Source organism: Saccopteryx bilineata, chromosome 12 (assembly GCF_036850765.1).
Source record: "Saccopteryx bilineata isolate mSacBil1 chromosome 12, mSacBil1_pri_phased_curated, whole genome shotgun sequence".
Lineage (NCBI taxonomy): Eukaryota > Metazoa > Chordata > Mammalia > Chiroptera > Emballonuridae > Saccopteryx > Saccopteryx bilineata.
This window is the reverse complement of record NC_089501.1, coordinates 13473469-13491488: the sequence shown is the minus strand read 5'-3', so window position 1 is coordinate 13491488 and position 18020 is coordinate 13473469. Positions and strand designations below refer to the sequence as shown.

The window sequence follows — 18020 nt, the reverse complement described above, 5'->3', positions numbered from 1 at the left end:
CCCTAAAGACCGGTCAGTGAAAATATTTTCTGACATTAAACCGGTCCATGGCTCAAAAAAGGTTGGGGACCACTGTTTTAAGGTACATGTTAATGCAGTGGCCTTCAGTGTCCAGTGTCAGTGATCCTAGGACCAGTCAGTATTTCCATGGACAGACAACATTAATTGCTTTCTCAGACTAATCCCAAAATGAGAATTACTATAGCAAAGATGGAACAGTTTTCTACTCTGTTAGTTGTTTACTAACTACTGTGAAAAATAGCCCTCTGAAGCTGGACATCTGATAAATCTTACTTTGTTTTTGGTAGGCTTTGTATGGGTGCATAAATTAGTCTGTAAGCCTATAATGGGTTTTGACAGGAAAAGGTGATCTGAGTATACTAAGAATCAGTGTGACTAGCATATCTCCCGACAATAGAAGTGGTGATTACATAGGAAGATGTAGTGGAGGCTGAGAGATTTGAAAGGAAAGAAATAATATTCAGATACATAATTAAACCACCAAATTGGAAGGTCAAGAAGAGAAGATACTGGCCAAAAGCCATTGGCTAATGATCTGTGGTACACTGGAGAGAGGAAACAGGAAAAGATGGTGCAAAGTTGTACTGCTTGCTGGGGGCCAGACTGTAATTAATACCTGTGTGATCTAATACCTACATTTTGCAAACATATTTTTATGCTCTTTCCCCCATCCCAGTATTCTTTTTAAAAACCAGTGTTACTTGATTTGTGTTAATAAGGAACAACAATAAAGTGTGTTAATTAATTTCTCTAAGTTTGAACTTCTTCAGAAGATAATACCTATCTTAAGGTTGTCATAAGGATCAAAATGAGATAATTAATAAAAAGTCCTCTTCATAGCCGAAACACTCAGTAACTATTAGTGATTTAAACGGTAGTTTAAATTCTGCCAGATTTGTACTCTGTTTCTATAACATCATAGGCATTGACAAATGGCAAAGTAATAGCATTTAACCCATTTTTTAAAATATATATTAAGATATAATAAGTAAGCTTTGATTTCAGTAGTTATTTTATTCTAAATACTAAAAATTTCTAATAGGTATGGATAGAGTCCAATGTTCTAGAGATCTAGAATTGGCTCACCGGCTTCAACAAGAGGAAGACAGAAAGAGGAGATCTGAAGAATCAAGACAAGAAAGGGAAGAATTTCAGAAGCTGCAGGTACACAGATTATAACAATTATATTTTGGTTTGGTAGAATTCTTATTATCAGACATGCTGTCAAGACTTCAGCCTACTATTTTTGTCCTTATACTAAATATTTTTTAATATATATATTTTTTTAATTTTATTTAATTTTTACAGGGACAGAGAGAGTCAGAGAGACGGATAGATAGGGACAGACAGACAGAAACAGAGAGATGAGAAGCATCAATCTTTAGTTTTTCACTGCAACACCTTAGTTGTTGTTCATTGATTGCTTCCTCATATGTGCCTTGACCACGGGCCTTCAGCAGACCAAGTAACGCCTTGCTCGAGCCAGCGACCTTGGGTCCAAGCTGGTGAGCTTTGCTCAAACCAGATGAGCCCACGCTCAAGCTGGCGACCTCGAGGTCTCGAACCTGGGTCCTCCGCATCCCATTTCGGCGCTCCATCCACTGCACTACCTCCTGGTCAGGCTTAATATATATTTTATAGTTTATAACAGCCACCATTTGTAAGTACTCATTCGGTCATATACTAGTGTAAGCAAGTTGTATATAATAACCCAAAATCTTCACAACAACTCTATGAAGACATTATTTTAAACTTTCATACTTTAGTTTTTACAAATGAGGATATGGAGACAAAAAGTGCTTAAGTAGTTTAACTTGCTCAGGATCAGGCATTATTTAATGAAAAGCCTGGATTCGAGCCTATGTTAAATTGAGGGGGCAAATTAAGAAAATGAGACTCATAATTTAAATGTTTCTATGGGTAATTAAAAAAAGAAATTCAGGCCTGACCTGTGGTGGTGCAGTGGATAAAGCGTCGACCTGGAAATGCTGAGGTCGCCGGTTCGAAACCCTGGGCTTGCCTGGTCAAGGCACATATGGGAGTTGATGCTTCCTGCTCCTCCCCCCTTCTCTCTCTCTCTCTCTCTCCTCTCTCTCTCTCCTTTCTAAAATGAATTAAAAATTAAAAATTAAAAAAAAATTATAAAAAAAAAAGAAATTCACAATTACTGTCTCCTGTCTGAGTCTTAAATTCTTTTAGTGGTTGCAGTTCAGACATTTATGAAGAACCATTTTTAATGGAAACTTTGTTGATGATATTTGAAACTTTGTTTATGTTAGGGTAGGGGGTGATATCTGTTCAACAAAAGAAACAACATCTAGTATATTTTTAATGCATCTAAATTTTTAATAGATTTTTTCTTTTTTTTTAAATTCTAATTTATAGCGGACTATGATGTTATCTGTGCTAGTAATACTCAGAGTTTTTTAATGTTTTTTTCTATGTCTTAATAGGACAATATGTAGATGAAAAATGTTATAATCAAGTAGATTTGTAAGTATTCAGTTAAAGAGGTTTATATAAAAAATTTATAAAGACCTGATACAACTCAACACACCAAAAAAAATTCACTTAAATAATGGGCATAGGACCTGAATAGACACTTTCCTAAAAAGGATATACATCTATCAACAGACATGAAAAGATGCTCAGCGTCACTAATCATCAGAGTAATTCAAACTAAAACCACAATAAAATATCATCTCGCAACTATCAGGTGAGGTGGTTATCATCAGTAAATCAAACAAGTGTTGGTGAGGAAGTAGAGAAAAGGCAACCTTTGTACACTGTAGGAGGGATTGTACAATATTTTGGTGCAGCCACTATGGAAAGCAGTCCTCAAAAAATTAAAAATGGAACTGCCTCAAACCCAGCAATTCCACTTCTGAATATATATATCTGAAGAAACCCAAAACACTAATTCAAAAGAATATATACACCCCTGTGTGTAGGAGACGACCCTGCACCAATATAAAAGGCAGTTAACTGCAGAGCAGGGTTACTTGGAGACGAGATCTTGGAGTATGTTAGCCATGGGGAGACCTTGGCCTGGGTTACTTGAATGCATGTACGCAGGATTCTGGAGGAATGCCTCCAAGAACCAGATGTCCTTTGTGATTGATAAGCTCTGGGACTCTGACTCTTCTTGTGTCCCTTGTTCATGAAAGAAACAATAGACGTGCAGGGTTGGGGATGAAACAGATGGGAAAAAAGGCATGTGTAACTTTCTAGTTTTATCTGCTGAGCTGTGGCTTTTGGAACTCAATAAATATGCAGTGGTGCAGTTTCTCGGGGCTGAATCTGCCTAAGAGTTTCAGCCCTCTGCCCATTTATTTGAATCTGGTGTGTCTTTTGCCTCACGAGTTTGAACCATAAAGAAATTCGTAACATCTGGTGCCCAATGTGGGGCACAATCCCACGAACAGGGGCTCGAAGAGGTCAGAGGTTGCAGTCTTGGGATCATCAGACCGAAGGGGGTATAAGACCGCTCGGTAGGTAAGCAAAACCTTTGGGAGGCAGAGTAATGGGAAATTCTCACGCCAATTCCTCATCAATAGAGACCCAGCACATGAAACTACTGCAAGCAAAAGGGTCTGGTATAACTGTTCAAAATAAAAGTAAAAATATTAAGTTATTAATTAAAAATAATATGGAAGCATTGTTACTGGTTTCAGCCACAAGGAAAGGCTGCTTTAAGTTTAAAAACCTGGAACCAAGTAATGAAAGCTTTACGGCATACTTATCAACAAGGAAACACTATTCCTCTCTCTGTTTGGTCTCTTTGTAATTTCATTTCTTTGGCTTTGCAACCTTTACAGTCTGATTCTGAATCCTCATGGCCTCCAGCTTGTCAGGTAATGTCTGATATTGATATAGGTTGAGCAGTATCTGTTATAGGTTGAAGCATTGCATCAGTTGGTACAAACTCAATTAAAATTAGGACATAATAGAAGAATCACAAAGTTCTTAGAATTCTCCAGTCTTTGTAATAAAGAAATTCATAACACCTATGTTCATTGGAGTGGTACTTACAATAAACAAGATAGAGAAGCAACCCAAGTGCCCATCAGTGTATCAGTGGATAAAAAAACAGTAGTACATACATATAATAGAATATTACTGAGCCATAAAAAAGTATGAAATCTTACCATTTGTGACTGCATTGATGCACCTAGAGGGTCTTACATGAAGTGAACTAAGTCATTAAGAGAAAGACAAATACCATATGATTTCACTTTTGTGTGGACTCAAGAACAGAATAAACACTAACAGACTCACAGATACAGAGAACAGACTGATGATAGCCAAAGGAGAGCGAGGTTGGGGGACTGAGTGAAAACGATGAAAGGATTAAGTAAAAATTGGTTGTTCAAAACAGTCACAGAGATGTAAAGTACATCATAGGGAATAGTTAATAATATTGTAATAATTAAAAATGTGGTGCCAGACGGGTACTTGAAGTATCGGGATACTTTATAAGGTATACTGATTGTCTCACCACTATTCTCTACGTCTGAAGCTAATACAAAATAACGGTAAATGTAAACTGTAACTGAAAAATAAAATAAACTGACGGGTTATATACTTCCAGATTATCAGATCCTTTTACAGGGGGTCCCTCGGGTTATGACACAGTTCCGTTCCTAAGACAGTGCTGTAACCTGAGTTTTACTGTAAGTGGAAGCACACCCTAGTCTAAGTCACTTACCTATCCTGCTGCAGTTGTAAAATCATAATCTAGGACATAAAAACACAACTAAGTCACAGAAAAAGGAAAGGACATAAATATAATGTACTGTATACACTGTACTGTAGTAACAGAAAAATTACCAATGAGTGTTAAAAATTTTCTTACCTTTATTCCTGTGGTTGGCTTGCACACTGGAAGGGGCGTTACAAGGTGGGAGAGAGTGACCTATTGGGAAGAGGAAGCTGGAGAGGTAATAGAACCTGCAGAAGGTGCTGGAGATAGTGGGTCATAGAGGCTAATTCCATTACATGAGTTAGGATACGCAGTATGGAGTATTCTTCCACTACGTGCAACTGAACTAGTTCGCCCATGTAGTCATCATGTACACCGTCAATGGGAACCAAAACATAAGTACACTATCAATGGGAACCAAAACACAACTCAATTTTTTAAAGTTTTATGGGAGTGAATGTCGTAAACTTGAAATGTTGTATGTTGAGACTGTTCTAACCCGAGGACCCCTGTGTATACTAACGTGCATTGTGCATATCATAATTTTCCCAAATTTATTAGACCTCTGACTTTTTTCTCAGACATCTTACATATGGCATGTATGAGGAAATTTAATTCTTATTTTGGAATATCTATTTTAGACTGTTTTTCTCGTTTGTGATTCATTTACTTGCAAAATATTTTCCCACCAGGATTCAAGAGAGAACAATAATTGGCTTTTCCCAAGTCTTCTTGCCTTATGTAACTTTGCAAGTTAGATATTTAGCTCTCAGAACTTTTTCCAAAAAGGTTGTTTTATACATCTTATTTGAGATTGATTATTCATCGTGCAAAAACAGTTCACTTACTATGTAGAATGAATTCTGAACTAAGTAGGCCTTTGTAGACTAGCCTACAATAACAAGTACTGACAGGTTTCTCTGAAAAAAATTAGCAGTATGTTCAGAACTCATCTGTCTTTCACCTGCATTTAGTACAAAGACAAGATTCCTTATTTTCTCTGCTGCAAAGACTGCAATTCTCTTGTCACAATGGTTGCTTATGGAGAAAGGCTATTACTAATTCAGAGATTTTGTGTGTGTGCAATTTTTCATAAAAATCTTTAAGTTGGCTTTTATAAAAGTGTATAAACCAGAATGTTTCAAAATGTGTTATCCAGGTAAATAAAATAGTGGTAAGTTTCCTTCTTCACTGAGGTAAAGGGACATAAAAATTAAGTTACTTGTTTTTATGTTCAATAGCGACAATATGGTTTAGATAATTCTGGAGGGTACAAACAGCAGCAGCTACAGCGTATGGAGAGAGAAGTGAACAGTGGGAGAATGCATCCATCGGAATTTCACAGAAGAAAAGCCGATATGATGGAATCACTAGCTCTTGGTATTGATGATGGAAAAACAAAAACTTCTGGTAAGTACTGAAACATCAAGATCATAGTATTAATATTCTGTATATCACTGATGTGATCAGGGTTACTTGAAATTTGCTGAATTTTCATAATCCACAGTTTGTATAGTTTTAGGTGAGACTGTGTTCAAATAATTTTTACTAATATGTTGTTTTGAAACTTCTAAATTTCTGTTTTTACAGTAAATAATTCACTTAAAAATATTTACTTTTCTAGTGTTAATTTACTTCATATTTGAAAATGTACCAGCACATTTTTAACTGATTTTGTTGGGGTGACCCTGATTAGCATAATTATACAGGTAATAGGTGCCCAATTCTATAACACATCTCTGTACACCGTATTGTGTGTTCACCCCCCAAGTCAAGCCTTCGGCCATCACCACTTATTCCCACTATGCCCTCCTCCCCCCACAATTGCCACACTGTTGTCCGTGTTCATGAATTTTCTTCTCTTTTTGGTTCAATCCCTCCACCCCCTTCACCCAGCCTACCCCAGCAACTGTCAGCCTGCTCTATATGTATGAGTCTGTCGCTATTTGGTTAGTTTCATTCATTAGATTCCACATATGAGTAGAATCATATGGAACTTGTCTTTCATCTGACTGGCTAATTTTACTTAGCATAATGCTCCCCAGGTCCATCCACCTGTTGTGAAAGGTAAGGTTTCCTTTTTATGGCTGCATAGTATTCCATTGTATAAATGTACCACAGCTTTTTTTATCCACTTATCTACTGATGGGCACTTTAGCTAATTCCAAATTTTGACTATTGTAAATAACTTTGCAGTAAACATAGGTGTGCATATATTCTTTCAAATTGGTGTTTTGGGTTCCTTTGGATAAATTCCCAGAAGTCAAATCACTGGGTCATAAGGCAGTTTCATTTTTAATTTTTTGAGGTACTCCATTCTTTCCACAGTGGCCGCACCAATCTGCATTCCTACCAACAATGCAGGAAGGTCCCCTTTTCCCCACACCCTCGCCAACACTTGTGTTGAAAAAGAACCTTTTAAAAAAACTTTTAAGTGTTTACTGTGTTCTAGACCAGTGGTCGGCAAACTCATTAGTCAACAGTTAAATATCAACAGTACAACAATTGAAATTTCTTTTGAGAGCCATATTTTTTAAACTTAAACTATATAGGTAGGTACATTCCTTATTGAGGTAGTGCCCGCATATGGTGTTTTGTGGAAGAGCCGCACTCAAGGGGCCAAAGAGCTGCATGTGGCTCATGAGCTGCAGTTTGCCTATCACTAGACCAATGTCACCTAATAGAAATAAAAATGGGCTACATATATAACTTAAAATTTTCAGTAATCCCATTAGAAAAATAAAAAGGGCAATGTAAAATTAATTTTAATAATTTTAAATCTGTTGGGTTCATATTATTTCAACAAGTAACCCATATTAAAATCTATTAATGAGATATTTTGCAGTCTTTGTACATTCTTCAAAATTTTGTATGTATTTTAAAATTTACAGAACATCTCAAAGGGGGCAAGCCACATTTCAAGCACTCGATAGCCATCTGTAGACAATGGCTATCCTATTGTTTAATACAGTTTTAGACACTAAGATTTTTATACTTTAATAAGATATAATTTATTCTCAATACATTCTCTTATGTGCTGTTACATTTTTCTTGGTGAGGTAATTGTGACTTAGGTTAAGTTTCTTTCCCAAGGTGCAGTTACATAGCTAGTTATTGGCCCAGCTAGTATATACAAGCAGATTTGTCTTGCTCGAAAAAAATGCCTTTTGTCCCCTATGTTTTAAATAATATATCTATTAGTGTAGTAAAAGAAAAATTATATGGAAAGAGTTTTGTTTCCATCACCCATGTTTTTTGAATCTTAATGTTTTAAAGCTGTAAAACATTTGCTATGTGTGTTAAATCTCCTGTATGCTCTCTCTGGCTTTAATCCCTTCTCCTCCACAGAGGAAACCATTTTACTGAAGTTAGTATTTATCACTCCCATATGTTTTCATACTTTACTGTATATGTAGCTTTCCATAAACAATAGGTAATAGATTACATTTAAATTACATACAAATTGGTATATAATATGTATACTCTAATTTGATTTGCCGAAATATATTGACTCTTATAGCTGTCCGTTTTTACTGCTGGATAGTATTTCCTTGTATGAATGATACAAAACTCACTTATCTGTTTTCATGTTGACAAGCATTTGGGCTTGTTTTCAGTTTTTCACTCTTTAATTATAAACATGTCTCCTTTAAGGGTTTCTCTCATATTATTCAGAACTGGAAATACAGTACTAAGTTAAAGGACATGTGCATGCTTAACTTTGTTAAAGTTATTAAGGAATTGTTTTCCATAGTGATCGTAATCTACATTTGCATCAGTATTCTCACTCATACTTTTTATGATGATACTTTATAATTTCTGTTATTTAATAGAGTATGAGATAATACATGTCTTAATATGCCTTGCCTTGATTACTCCTGACGTTTCTTCAGAATAACCTATTCCATTCATTTTTTGTTCTTCTGTTGGATTTTCTTTTTCTTATTAATTTTTGAGAGTCCTTTAAGTAGTCAGGATTCTAATTTGTTGATTTTATGTGGTATAACTATTTTCTTCAGGTATATAATTTTGCCTTTAAATTTTGTATATGATAGGTTTATTTTTTAAATTTTATTTTGGAATTACACTTTATATTCAGTGTTACTTTGTATTAGTTTCAGGGGTATAGCATAGTGATTAGACAATCATACTTTACAAAGTGTTTTCTCTAATATTTGAAGTGCCCACCTGACACCATACATAGTTATTACAATGTCTTTGATTATATTCCCTATACAGCATTTTACATCCCTGTGACTATTTTATAACTACCAATTTGTACTTCTTGATCCCTTTACCTTTCTCACTTAGTCCACTAAGTCTCTCCCCTTTGGTAACCATCAGTCTGTTCTCTGTGTCTATGAGTCTGTGTCAGGTTTCTTTTTTTTTTTTTTTTTTTTTTTTTTGTATTTTTCTGAAGCTGGAAACGGGGAGAGACAGTCAGACAGACTCCCGCATGCGCCCAACCGGGATCCACCCAGCACGCCCACCAGGGGCGACGCTCTGCCCACCAGTGGGCGATGCTCTGCCCCTCCGTTTTGATGGTTTATTTTTGCCCTTTAGATTCCACATACAAATGAAATTGTGTGGTATTTGTTTTTCTCTGAATGACTTATTTCACTTAGCTTAATATCCTCTAGGCCCATCCATGTTATTACAAATGATAAGGTTTCATTTTTTATAGCTGAGTAATATTTTATTATATATATGTTATCACAGCTTTTTCATCTGCTCATCTCTTGATGAGCACTTGGGTTGTTTCCATATTTTGTTTATTGTAAGTAACACTACCATGAACATAGGGGTGCGTATATTCTTTCAAATACTTAATCTTTCAAAGTAGTGTTTTAGGTTTCTTTACCTATGTACCCAGAAGTAGAATCACTGGAACATAAGGTAGTTCCAGTTTTTAATATTTTGTACATGGTGTCTTTAGACAGAGTTTTAAATTTGAATATAATTAAATTTCTCCATCTTTCCCTTTATTTGTATCCTAGGTCTCATGTTGAAATACCTCCCCATCTTTGATACTATAAATATATTTCTTTATATTTTCTTTAAATATTTATACTTTGCTTTTCATATTTAAGCTTTAATCCACTTGGAATATATTTGTACCTATATATGTGTGAGAGAGAAAGAGGGAGGCAGAGAGGAAAAGAAGGTATGAGTCAAATATTTTCCCTTTATTTATAACAATACTTAAATTTCTTATTGCTTATTTATCTCAGCACCACTCAGTGAATTTATACTTTCTCTACTTCTCTAAGGGTCTCCATGTAAAAAGATTTCTATGTGGAATAGAAGATCCAGGAAATATGTAATATGATTCATTAGGGTATACAGGAAGAAAATATTAGAACTTCCATTTGTTCTTAATTTGTGTCATTCTTTAATTTCTATTTGTGCATATATTGTAGAGTTACTATAGAACCACTACCTTATATATAACTAAAAATATGTAACTGTAAAGATTACAGAACATGGCCCTATAATAGACTATATCCTTTTGAAAAGCTGCCTTGAACTTTAGAAGTGATTGATACAATGGCAAACCGGGATGTGAACTAGGCTATATTCACAAAAAGATAAAGAAGAGCTTTGTGTAGTGGTGGGTGGTGTTGTAGCGAATGAGGTTTATCCAAGGTGCGATTGTTGCTAATTGAAAGAAAAAGATAAAGAAGATGGAATTGACAGATTTAGATGTGGCGCTTGACGGACAGATTGATATTAGCCATAAAAAGAGAACTAATTCTTCCAAATCTTGCTTCTACTTTAGGAATTATTGAAGCACTTCATAGGTATTATCAGAATGCTGCCCCAGATGTGAGGCATGTGTGGCTCTCTACAGTAGTGGATCACTTCCATTCATCCTTTGGTGACAAAGGTTGGGGTTGTGGTTACAGAAATTTCCAGATGCTCCTGTCATCATTATTACAAAATGATGCTTATGATGATTGCTTGAAAGGTATGTGAAATACAATACTTTGAACTTGTCATCTGATAATGTACATATGATATAGAGTGGATTAATATATAGTGGGGTCAATTAATGACTTTAATGAAGAAGTATTTTCGTGGATATTTACATTAATAACCTGTGTTCTGGTTAGAGGAAGAGAATCTGATACAATAGGAAATGTCAGGAATAACTCTTAGAAACTACATTGTAGATTCTTCTAGAGTAAATGCTGTACATGAATTAATGTATAGTAGAGACAATTAATGGCTTTGATGAAGAAATACTTTGGTGGATATTTACATTAAAAACCTGAATTCTGGTTAGAAGAAGAGAAACTGATACAATAGAGGATACCAAGAATAACTTTTAAAAAGTGTTTTAAAATAAAATTATTTAAAAAATTAAAAATAAATAAAAATAAAAATTCCAAAAACAAACAAACAAAAAACAGTGTTTTAGGTTACTGTAGAGTAAATGCTGTACTGACAAATGATATATTATTCAGCACTTTAGGAACTACCATGTAACATGTTTGCTTGTATGATTTTAGGTATGTCAGTTCCTTGTATTCCAAAAATTCAGTCTATGATTGAAGATGCGTGGAGGGAAGGTTTTGATCCTCAGGGTGCCTGTCAACTTAATAACAGGTTACAGGGAACAAAGGCCTGGATCGGAGCATGTGAGATCTATACACTCCTGACCTCCCTAAGGGTAAAGTATGTACCTTAAAAACTAAGTTAATATTATTGTCATATCTGGGAGGTTTATTATTTCTGTGTTTTTGTTTTTCTATCCTTTGATAGGAAACAGTTAAAAATAAACTTTAAGTAGCCCTAAAGGGTTTATAATGAACAACAACAACTCATTCTCCATCTCATGCTCCTCTCTATTCCCAAGTTCGGTTTCTCAGAGGCAGTGGTCACTTTTCATTGTTCTTAAATAATATGCTTTCATGGCTTTCTCTTAGTTTATCGGTTTTAGACATTGTTTATTGCATTCCCTATATCTCCCACCTGTTCACCCTCAATTCATCTAAAAAGCTGATTGGAGGTCCTGTAGGATTGCATGGAGTTTGCAGCTTAGCAGACTTCATTTAGGGGTCTTAAACTTGCTGTTTGGTTGGGGAACTTTCCAGTATTGGTACAGAGAGAGATCTAGTCTCAGATGCCATTCAGAGAAGAGTTCTCCACTCTTCTGCTCCAGCTCCTGCCTTTGGGGGTAGGGGGTGTGAGGAGTGATTTTCCTTCTTAATGAAAACTTATTTAATCTCCTATTTTTATCCCCACTACTATCCCCAACACCTTGTGCCTCTAAACTCTCAGTTTCTCTGGGGTTTTAAGACAATTGTCTTATTTCTTGGCATATGTATGTGGCTCTCCATGTTTCAGAATTGTGTGGCAGTTTCTTTTTTTTTTTCTGAAGTGAGAAGCAGGGAGGCAGAGAGACAGACTCCTGCATATGCCCAACTGGTATCCACCTGGCATGCCCACCAGGGGGCAATGCTCTGCCCATCTGGGGTGTTGCTCCATTGCAACCGGAGCCATTCTAGTGCCTGAGGTGGAGGCCAAGGAGGTGGAGGCCCGGAGCCATCCTCAGTGCCTGAGCCAGCGTTTACTCCAGTGGAGCCTTGGCTGCAGGAGGGGAAGAGAGAGAGAAAGAGGAAGGAGAGGGCGAAGGGTGGAGAAGCAGACGGGTGCCTATCCTGTGTGCCCTGGCCAGGAATCGAACCCAGGACTTCCACAGGCCAGCCAACGCTCTACCACTGAGCCAACTGGCCAGGGCCTGTGTGGCTGTTTCTTATCTGTTCCCATTCTCCCCATCCTTGGGTGTTTAACTCATTTTCTTCAGTATTATTTTGTTTGCCTTAAGCTTCATGACTTCGTACTTTCTTTTGTTTGTTCCTAGGTAATTTAGCCAGTATTTTACAGCATTCCTACCATATTAATTGATTAGGTTTAGAGGTTAAGATATGTTTTTAATTTTAAATAAAAATACTAATGTGTGTATAATAACTTTCTTGAATTATTTAAATTGAAAGCACTATTTTTATGCTCTCAATTTCTTTTTCCTTTTTTTCTTTTTACCAATATACCCATTCATATTATATATACTATATCATGTTTTCCAATGTTAAGGAAAGTTTCCATCTAAAATATCTGATATATCTAGCTTTTTTCTTTGGTACCTGAAATAGTTTGGTCTTTCTTTCCATAAAGCCTTTATTACGAAAATTTAAATTTATTTACTAGTTACTTAAATGTCTTCCTTTGTGCTCTATAAATTATACTCTGTTCCCTACTTCACATTCTAAATATAAACATGCAGTCAACTACTAATCCAAAAGCATTGTTCTATTTTTAACAATTATCCAAAACTTTATTTCACCATTTAAAGCTCAGTAGTAATCAGTTTGAAAGTTATCAACATTAAGCTTACTGAAGTTAGAGGTAGCAACCATTACATTTGGGTGTATTTGGAGATTTTTTTGCCAAGACCCACAAGGACAGGATATCTGTGCTATACTTTAAAGTGAAAATAAAGCTTTTAATTGCTTTTGTTTATACCTGACCTTTTAAAAGAAATAATTGTTGAAGAGTGTAAATAGTGCTCTGGTTAAAATAATTTTATTTCCTCTTGAGGAAACAATACCACCAGGCTCTGGTGTCAAATAGGAGACAGAGAGATGTATATATTAATAGATCAGATTACATTAAGATTTCTTTCTGATTTGTAATAGGTATTCTTTTCTTGTTTATTGTTGGAATTTGAGAGAGATGACAGGAAAAATATTCAGGATCTTTTTGATAGATGTGAATGGCTATTGAGGTATTAAAATTAAAAGTCAGCTTCTGTTTATCAGTTTAAGAGTCTTAAAAATAAAAGGCTGTGTCTCAGGCTATATGTAGATGACTTAAAGATCAAGTATGATCCTCATCTACTATTCATGGAGATTTTATATCAGAAAATCTTTGTAACTTAGCTTTGTCATCAACCTTATGATATTATTAAATAATTATTTCCTCATAAAAATGACAGTTTTCCTTAGTCATAAGTTTAAGGTATATGTGGTGTGTAGATGGCATTATATTGAGTTGTACACTTGAAACGTGTGGTTTGGTGAACCATGTCATCTAATAAATTAAAAAATAAATTTTAAAAAATAAGTTTTCCATATAAATACTAAAATTTGCATTTTTTATTTTGTAAAATAATGATGAAATAGAATTCTAAACTAAGAAATTTTTATATTTCATAACTCCACTAATGAAAATAATTTTTAAAATATTCTCTAAATAATTATTTTGTCAATTTTATTATAGGTGCCATATTGTGGATTTTCACAAGTCCACTGGTCCTTTGGGTACGCACCCTCGCTTATTTGAATGGATATTGAACTATTATTCTTTAGAGAGGGAAGGAGGTCCAAAAGTAGTGTGTACATCTAAACCCCCTCTCTATCTGCAGCATCAAGGTTAGTATAACTTCATAGATAATAAGTGTAACTTGTAAGACAGTCTCTTTATAATACAACAAATTGGCTTTTGCTTTAGGACAGGTTAAGATTCTGATAATGGAGAGGAGGGGAGTATTGTGACATAGTATGTCTGATTTTCTTAGTTATATTTGTAAGTAATGAAAGATGATATCCTTGCTATCTTCAGGGCTGCCTAGTTCCCTCTTCATTTATTGTTTATCCCTTATTTTGTTCAGGTCTTTACCCATGTGTCACTTCAATAAGGCCTTTCCCGACCACCTTACTTAAGATTTCATCTCATTAACCCAACTCCCACAACTGGCATTTTTATCTTTTTTTTCTTTTATTAATCCACTTCCCTGTGCATTCATTCCTTGATTCTTTTAAGTGCCCTACGAGGGATCTAACAACTTTGGCATATCGAGACAGTGCTATAAGCAACTGAGCTCCCTGGCCAGGGTGCCGCTGACGTTTCTTCCCTGCTTTATTTTTTTATATAGCATAATATATACTTACTTAACTTGTTGATAGAGTATTTCTTCCCATTATAATGTAAGCTCCAGAAGACAGGGGTGTTTGTTTTGTTCGCTTCTGTATCACTACTTCTTGCAGGATTGCCTGGCACGTGGATATTTGATAAATGTGGTTGAATGGATGATTTGGAATAAAGAAAAGTAAATGTTAGGAATTTCATCATTTAGGAATATAAGCAATAAATAGTAAGCCTCCCCCCTATTGAAGGTCTAGTACTGTACATACAGGGTGGGACAAAAGTAGTTTTACAGTTCATATGGAAAATAATACAATATTAATAAATAATAATACAAGAACAAACTTTCATATACTCACAACTATAAACTTGCTTTTGCTCCATCCACCCTGTATAAATTTACTTTTGTTTATCTTTTAGAACCATTAGCTTTGTTTTAGTGTAGGTAAATTTCAAATCCTTTCATTTGAGATACTTACAATGAATAGGAAGAATCAAGGGATTAGGTAAGAAAAACTAATACGTAGGGCACAGTAGAGAATGTTTTGTAATGAAGCCTTATCTGTATTTATATCTATTATGTTTTGATAGGTCACAGTCGAACAGTTGTTGGAATTGAAGAGAGAAAAAACCGAACATTATGTTTACTAATATTTGATCCTGGATGTCCTTCTCGAGAAATGCAGAAACTATTAACACAAGATGTGGAGGCTAGCAACCTCAAGCAACTTCGGAAATTTGTGGGGAATTTAAAGCATAAACAATACCAGATAGTGGCCGTAGAGGGTGTCCTCACTGCAGAGGAGAAAATCGTAAGTATCTAAATATTTATTATGTGTAGCTTAAACAAGTTGAACTTCAGAGTTTAAAGTTTTTATTTTATTTATTTGGTTTTTTTGACAGAAACAGAAGGACAGATAGTGGCAGACAGACAGGAAGTAAGAGAGATGAAAAGCATCAATTCTTCGATGCAGCTCCTTAGTGGTTCATTGATTGCTTTCTAATATGTGCCTTGACCGGGGGGCTACAGCAGAGCTAGTGACCCCTTGCTCAAGCCAGTGACCTTGGGCTTAAGCCAGAGACCTTGAGGTTCAAGCCAGCAACCTTTTGGGCTCAAGCCAGTGACCATGAGGTCATGTCTGTGATCTCACACTCAAGCCAGCAACCTCAGGTTTTCGAACCTGGGTCCTCTGTGTCCCATTCCAATGCTCTATCCATTGTTCCACGCCTGGTCAGGCCAGAGTTTAAAATTTTTAGTTAAAGTCAATATTATCCCTTTGTTACTTTTAACACCTTATTCTTTATCATTCAGTCAGCAAAGATATTTTGTTTTGATGTCATTTAATCCCTGGAGGAGACATCTTTAAATTTCAAATGCTATCTAATTACTTTTAAATACTATACTCAGAGCTTCATAAAAATACTTAATATAATAAGTAATTTAATTTTTAATGTCAGGTGAATGATGAAAAATGCCAACATATATAACGTTTATGATAAGAAAACCTAATTAATCAAGGAAGTCTAATTTGTGCTGATCTTAGAATTGCTTGTTGTATGTGATTCATGATTTCCAAGGCTTTTTGTCATGCACTTGGGCTTCTTGGATGTACACAGTTCTAGACTTTAACTTCAGTACAATTACCTCTTTATCTCTTGCAGTTAAGTGATGAGTTTAGGAATTCAAACCCTCCACTTGGTATAAAAAAGCTATGTGGTATAAACCTAGAAAATACATAGTTCTCAGAATTTTAAGGGAAAAAATGTCACCACCGGAGTATTTCACATCAATTTGTTTCCCTCTAAAGAGAGAAGAGACAGAGGACTAACGGGGAAGATTTTATGGAGAATAATAGAATTATAAGGGAGAGGACTAAAATTGTTTGAAATGAGAGCTAGAGCTAGGGTAATAATCTTTTTAGCCTCACAATGTGGAGTGTAAAGGCAAGGACTGTTTTACATTTATTTTTTTTACTCTATTATTAATTTGGCTAAATAAAGTTATAGGTTAATTTTGATTATTATATAATACCAAGATACTTGTTCACCAGTGCATAGATAAGTATTGAGAGCATAGATGGGGTTAAATATTATCCTGGAGTCTAGCTGAACACTTTAGCTAGCTACTGTCTTTCTGGTTTGGAAACTGAGACCTTGGTAGTGTTAGAATAATAAAAATGTACAAATGTTACTATTCCTTCTTTTCTTTTTTTTTTTAATTTTTTTTTAAATTTATTCATTTTAGAAAGGAGAGAGAGAGGGAGAGAGAAAGAGAGGAGAGAGACAGAGAGAGAAAGGGGGGAGGAGCAGGAAGCATCAACTCCCCATATGTGCCTTGACCAGGCAAACCCAGGGTTTTGAACCGGCGACCTCAGCATTCCCAGGTCAATGCTTTATCCACTGTGCCACCACAAGTCAGGCTCTTTTCTTTAGTCATAGAGAATAGCTGTATCTTGAACCATAAGATCAGAATCACTGACAATATACAATGCTGCTAGATTGAGAAGGGATAATAATTATAATATGATTATAATTGTAATATAGCAGTTCCTTGGATAACATCATTTTTTTTAATACATAAATTTTTATTAATTTTAATAGGGTGACATCAATAAATCAGGGTACAGCCCTAGCCGGTTGGCTCAGTGGTAGAGCATCAGCCTGGGCGGGCAGGAGTCCTGGGTTCAATTCCCGGCCAGGGCACACAGAAGAAGCGCCCATCTGCTTCTCCATCCCTCCCCCTCTCCTCCCTCTCTCTCTCTCTCTTCCCTTCCTTCAGCCAAGGCTCCATTGGAGCAACCTTTGCCTGGGCGCTGAGGATGGCTCTGTGGCCTCTGCCTCAGGTGCTAGAATGGCTCTGATTGTGGCAGAACGACGCCCCAGATGAGCAGAGCATCGCCCCCTGGTGGGCATGCCAGGTGGATCATGGTCAGGCGCATGCAGGAGTCTGTCTGACTGCCTCCCTGTTTCCAACTTTGGAAAAATACAAAAAAAATAAAAATAAAAAAAATAAATCAGGGTACATATGTTCAAAGAAAACATGTCCAGGTTATCTTGTCATTCAATTATGCTGCATACCTATCACCCAAAGTCAGATTGTCCTCCGTCACCCTCTATCTAGTTTTCTTTGTGCCCCTCCCCTACATTATTTTGTTCAATGTTATTTTACTATAAAATTCATGGTAGAGATTTCATTGTTGTTTATATCACTTTGCCTAGGGTAAAATTGGTTTCGTTATACATCATTTCACTTAAAGTCACAGAATTCATTGATGATGTTAAGTGAGGACGTACTGTATTAATAAAAGTAATATTTGGGGCCCTGGCCAGTGGCTCAGCAGTAGAGCATTGGCCGGGCATGTCAAAGTCC

The 18020-nt window shown here is 35.8% G+C and overlaps 1 protein-coding gene across 4 annotated transcripts in view; it reads left to right on the top strand.

The window, feature by feature from the left end:
- Positions 1 to 18020, top strand: part of ZUP1 (zinc finger containing ubiquitin peptidase 1) — a 28805-nt gene that overhangs the window by 8017 nt on the left and 2768 nt on the right. For all 4 annotated transcript variants that reach the window (XM_066248106.1, XM_066248107.1, XM_066248105.1 and 1 more), the window contains 6 exons: positions 1064 to 1185; positions 5965 to 6133; positions 10503 to 10691; positions 11236 to 11401; positions 14006 to 14157; positions 15242 to 15462. In XM_066248106.1, coding sequence (XP_066104203.1) covers positions 1064 to 1185; positions 5965 to 6133; positions 10503 to 10691; positions 11236 to 11401; positions 14006 to 14157; positions 15242 to 15462 — 1019 coding nt within the window. The remainder of the gene's footprint in view (positions 1 to 1063; positions 1186 to 5964; positions 6134 to 10502; positions 10692 to 11235; positions 11402 to 14005; positions 14158 to 15241; positions 15463 to 18020) is intronic.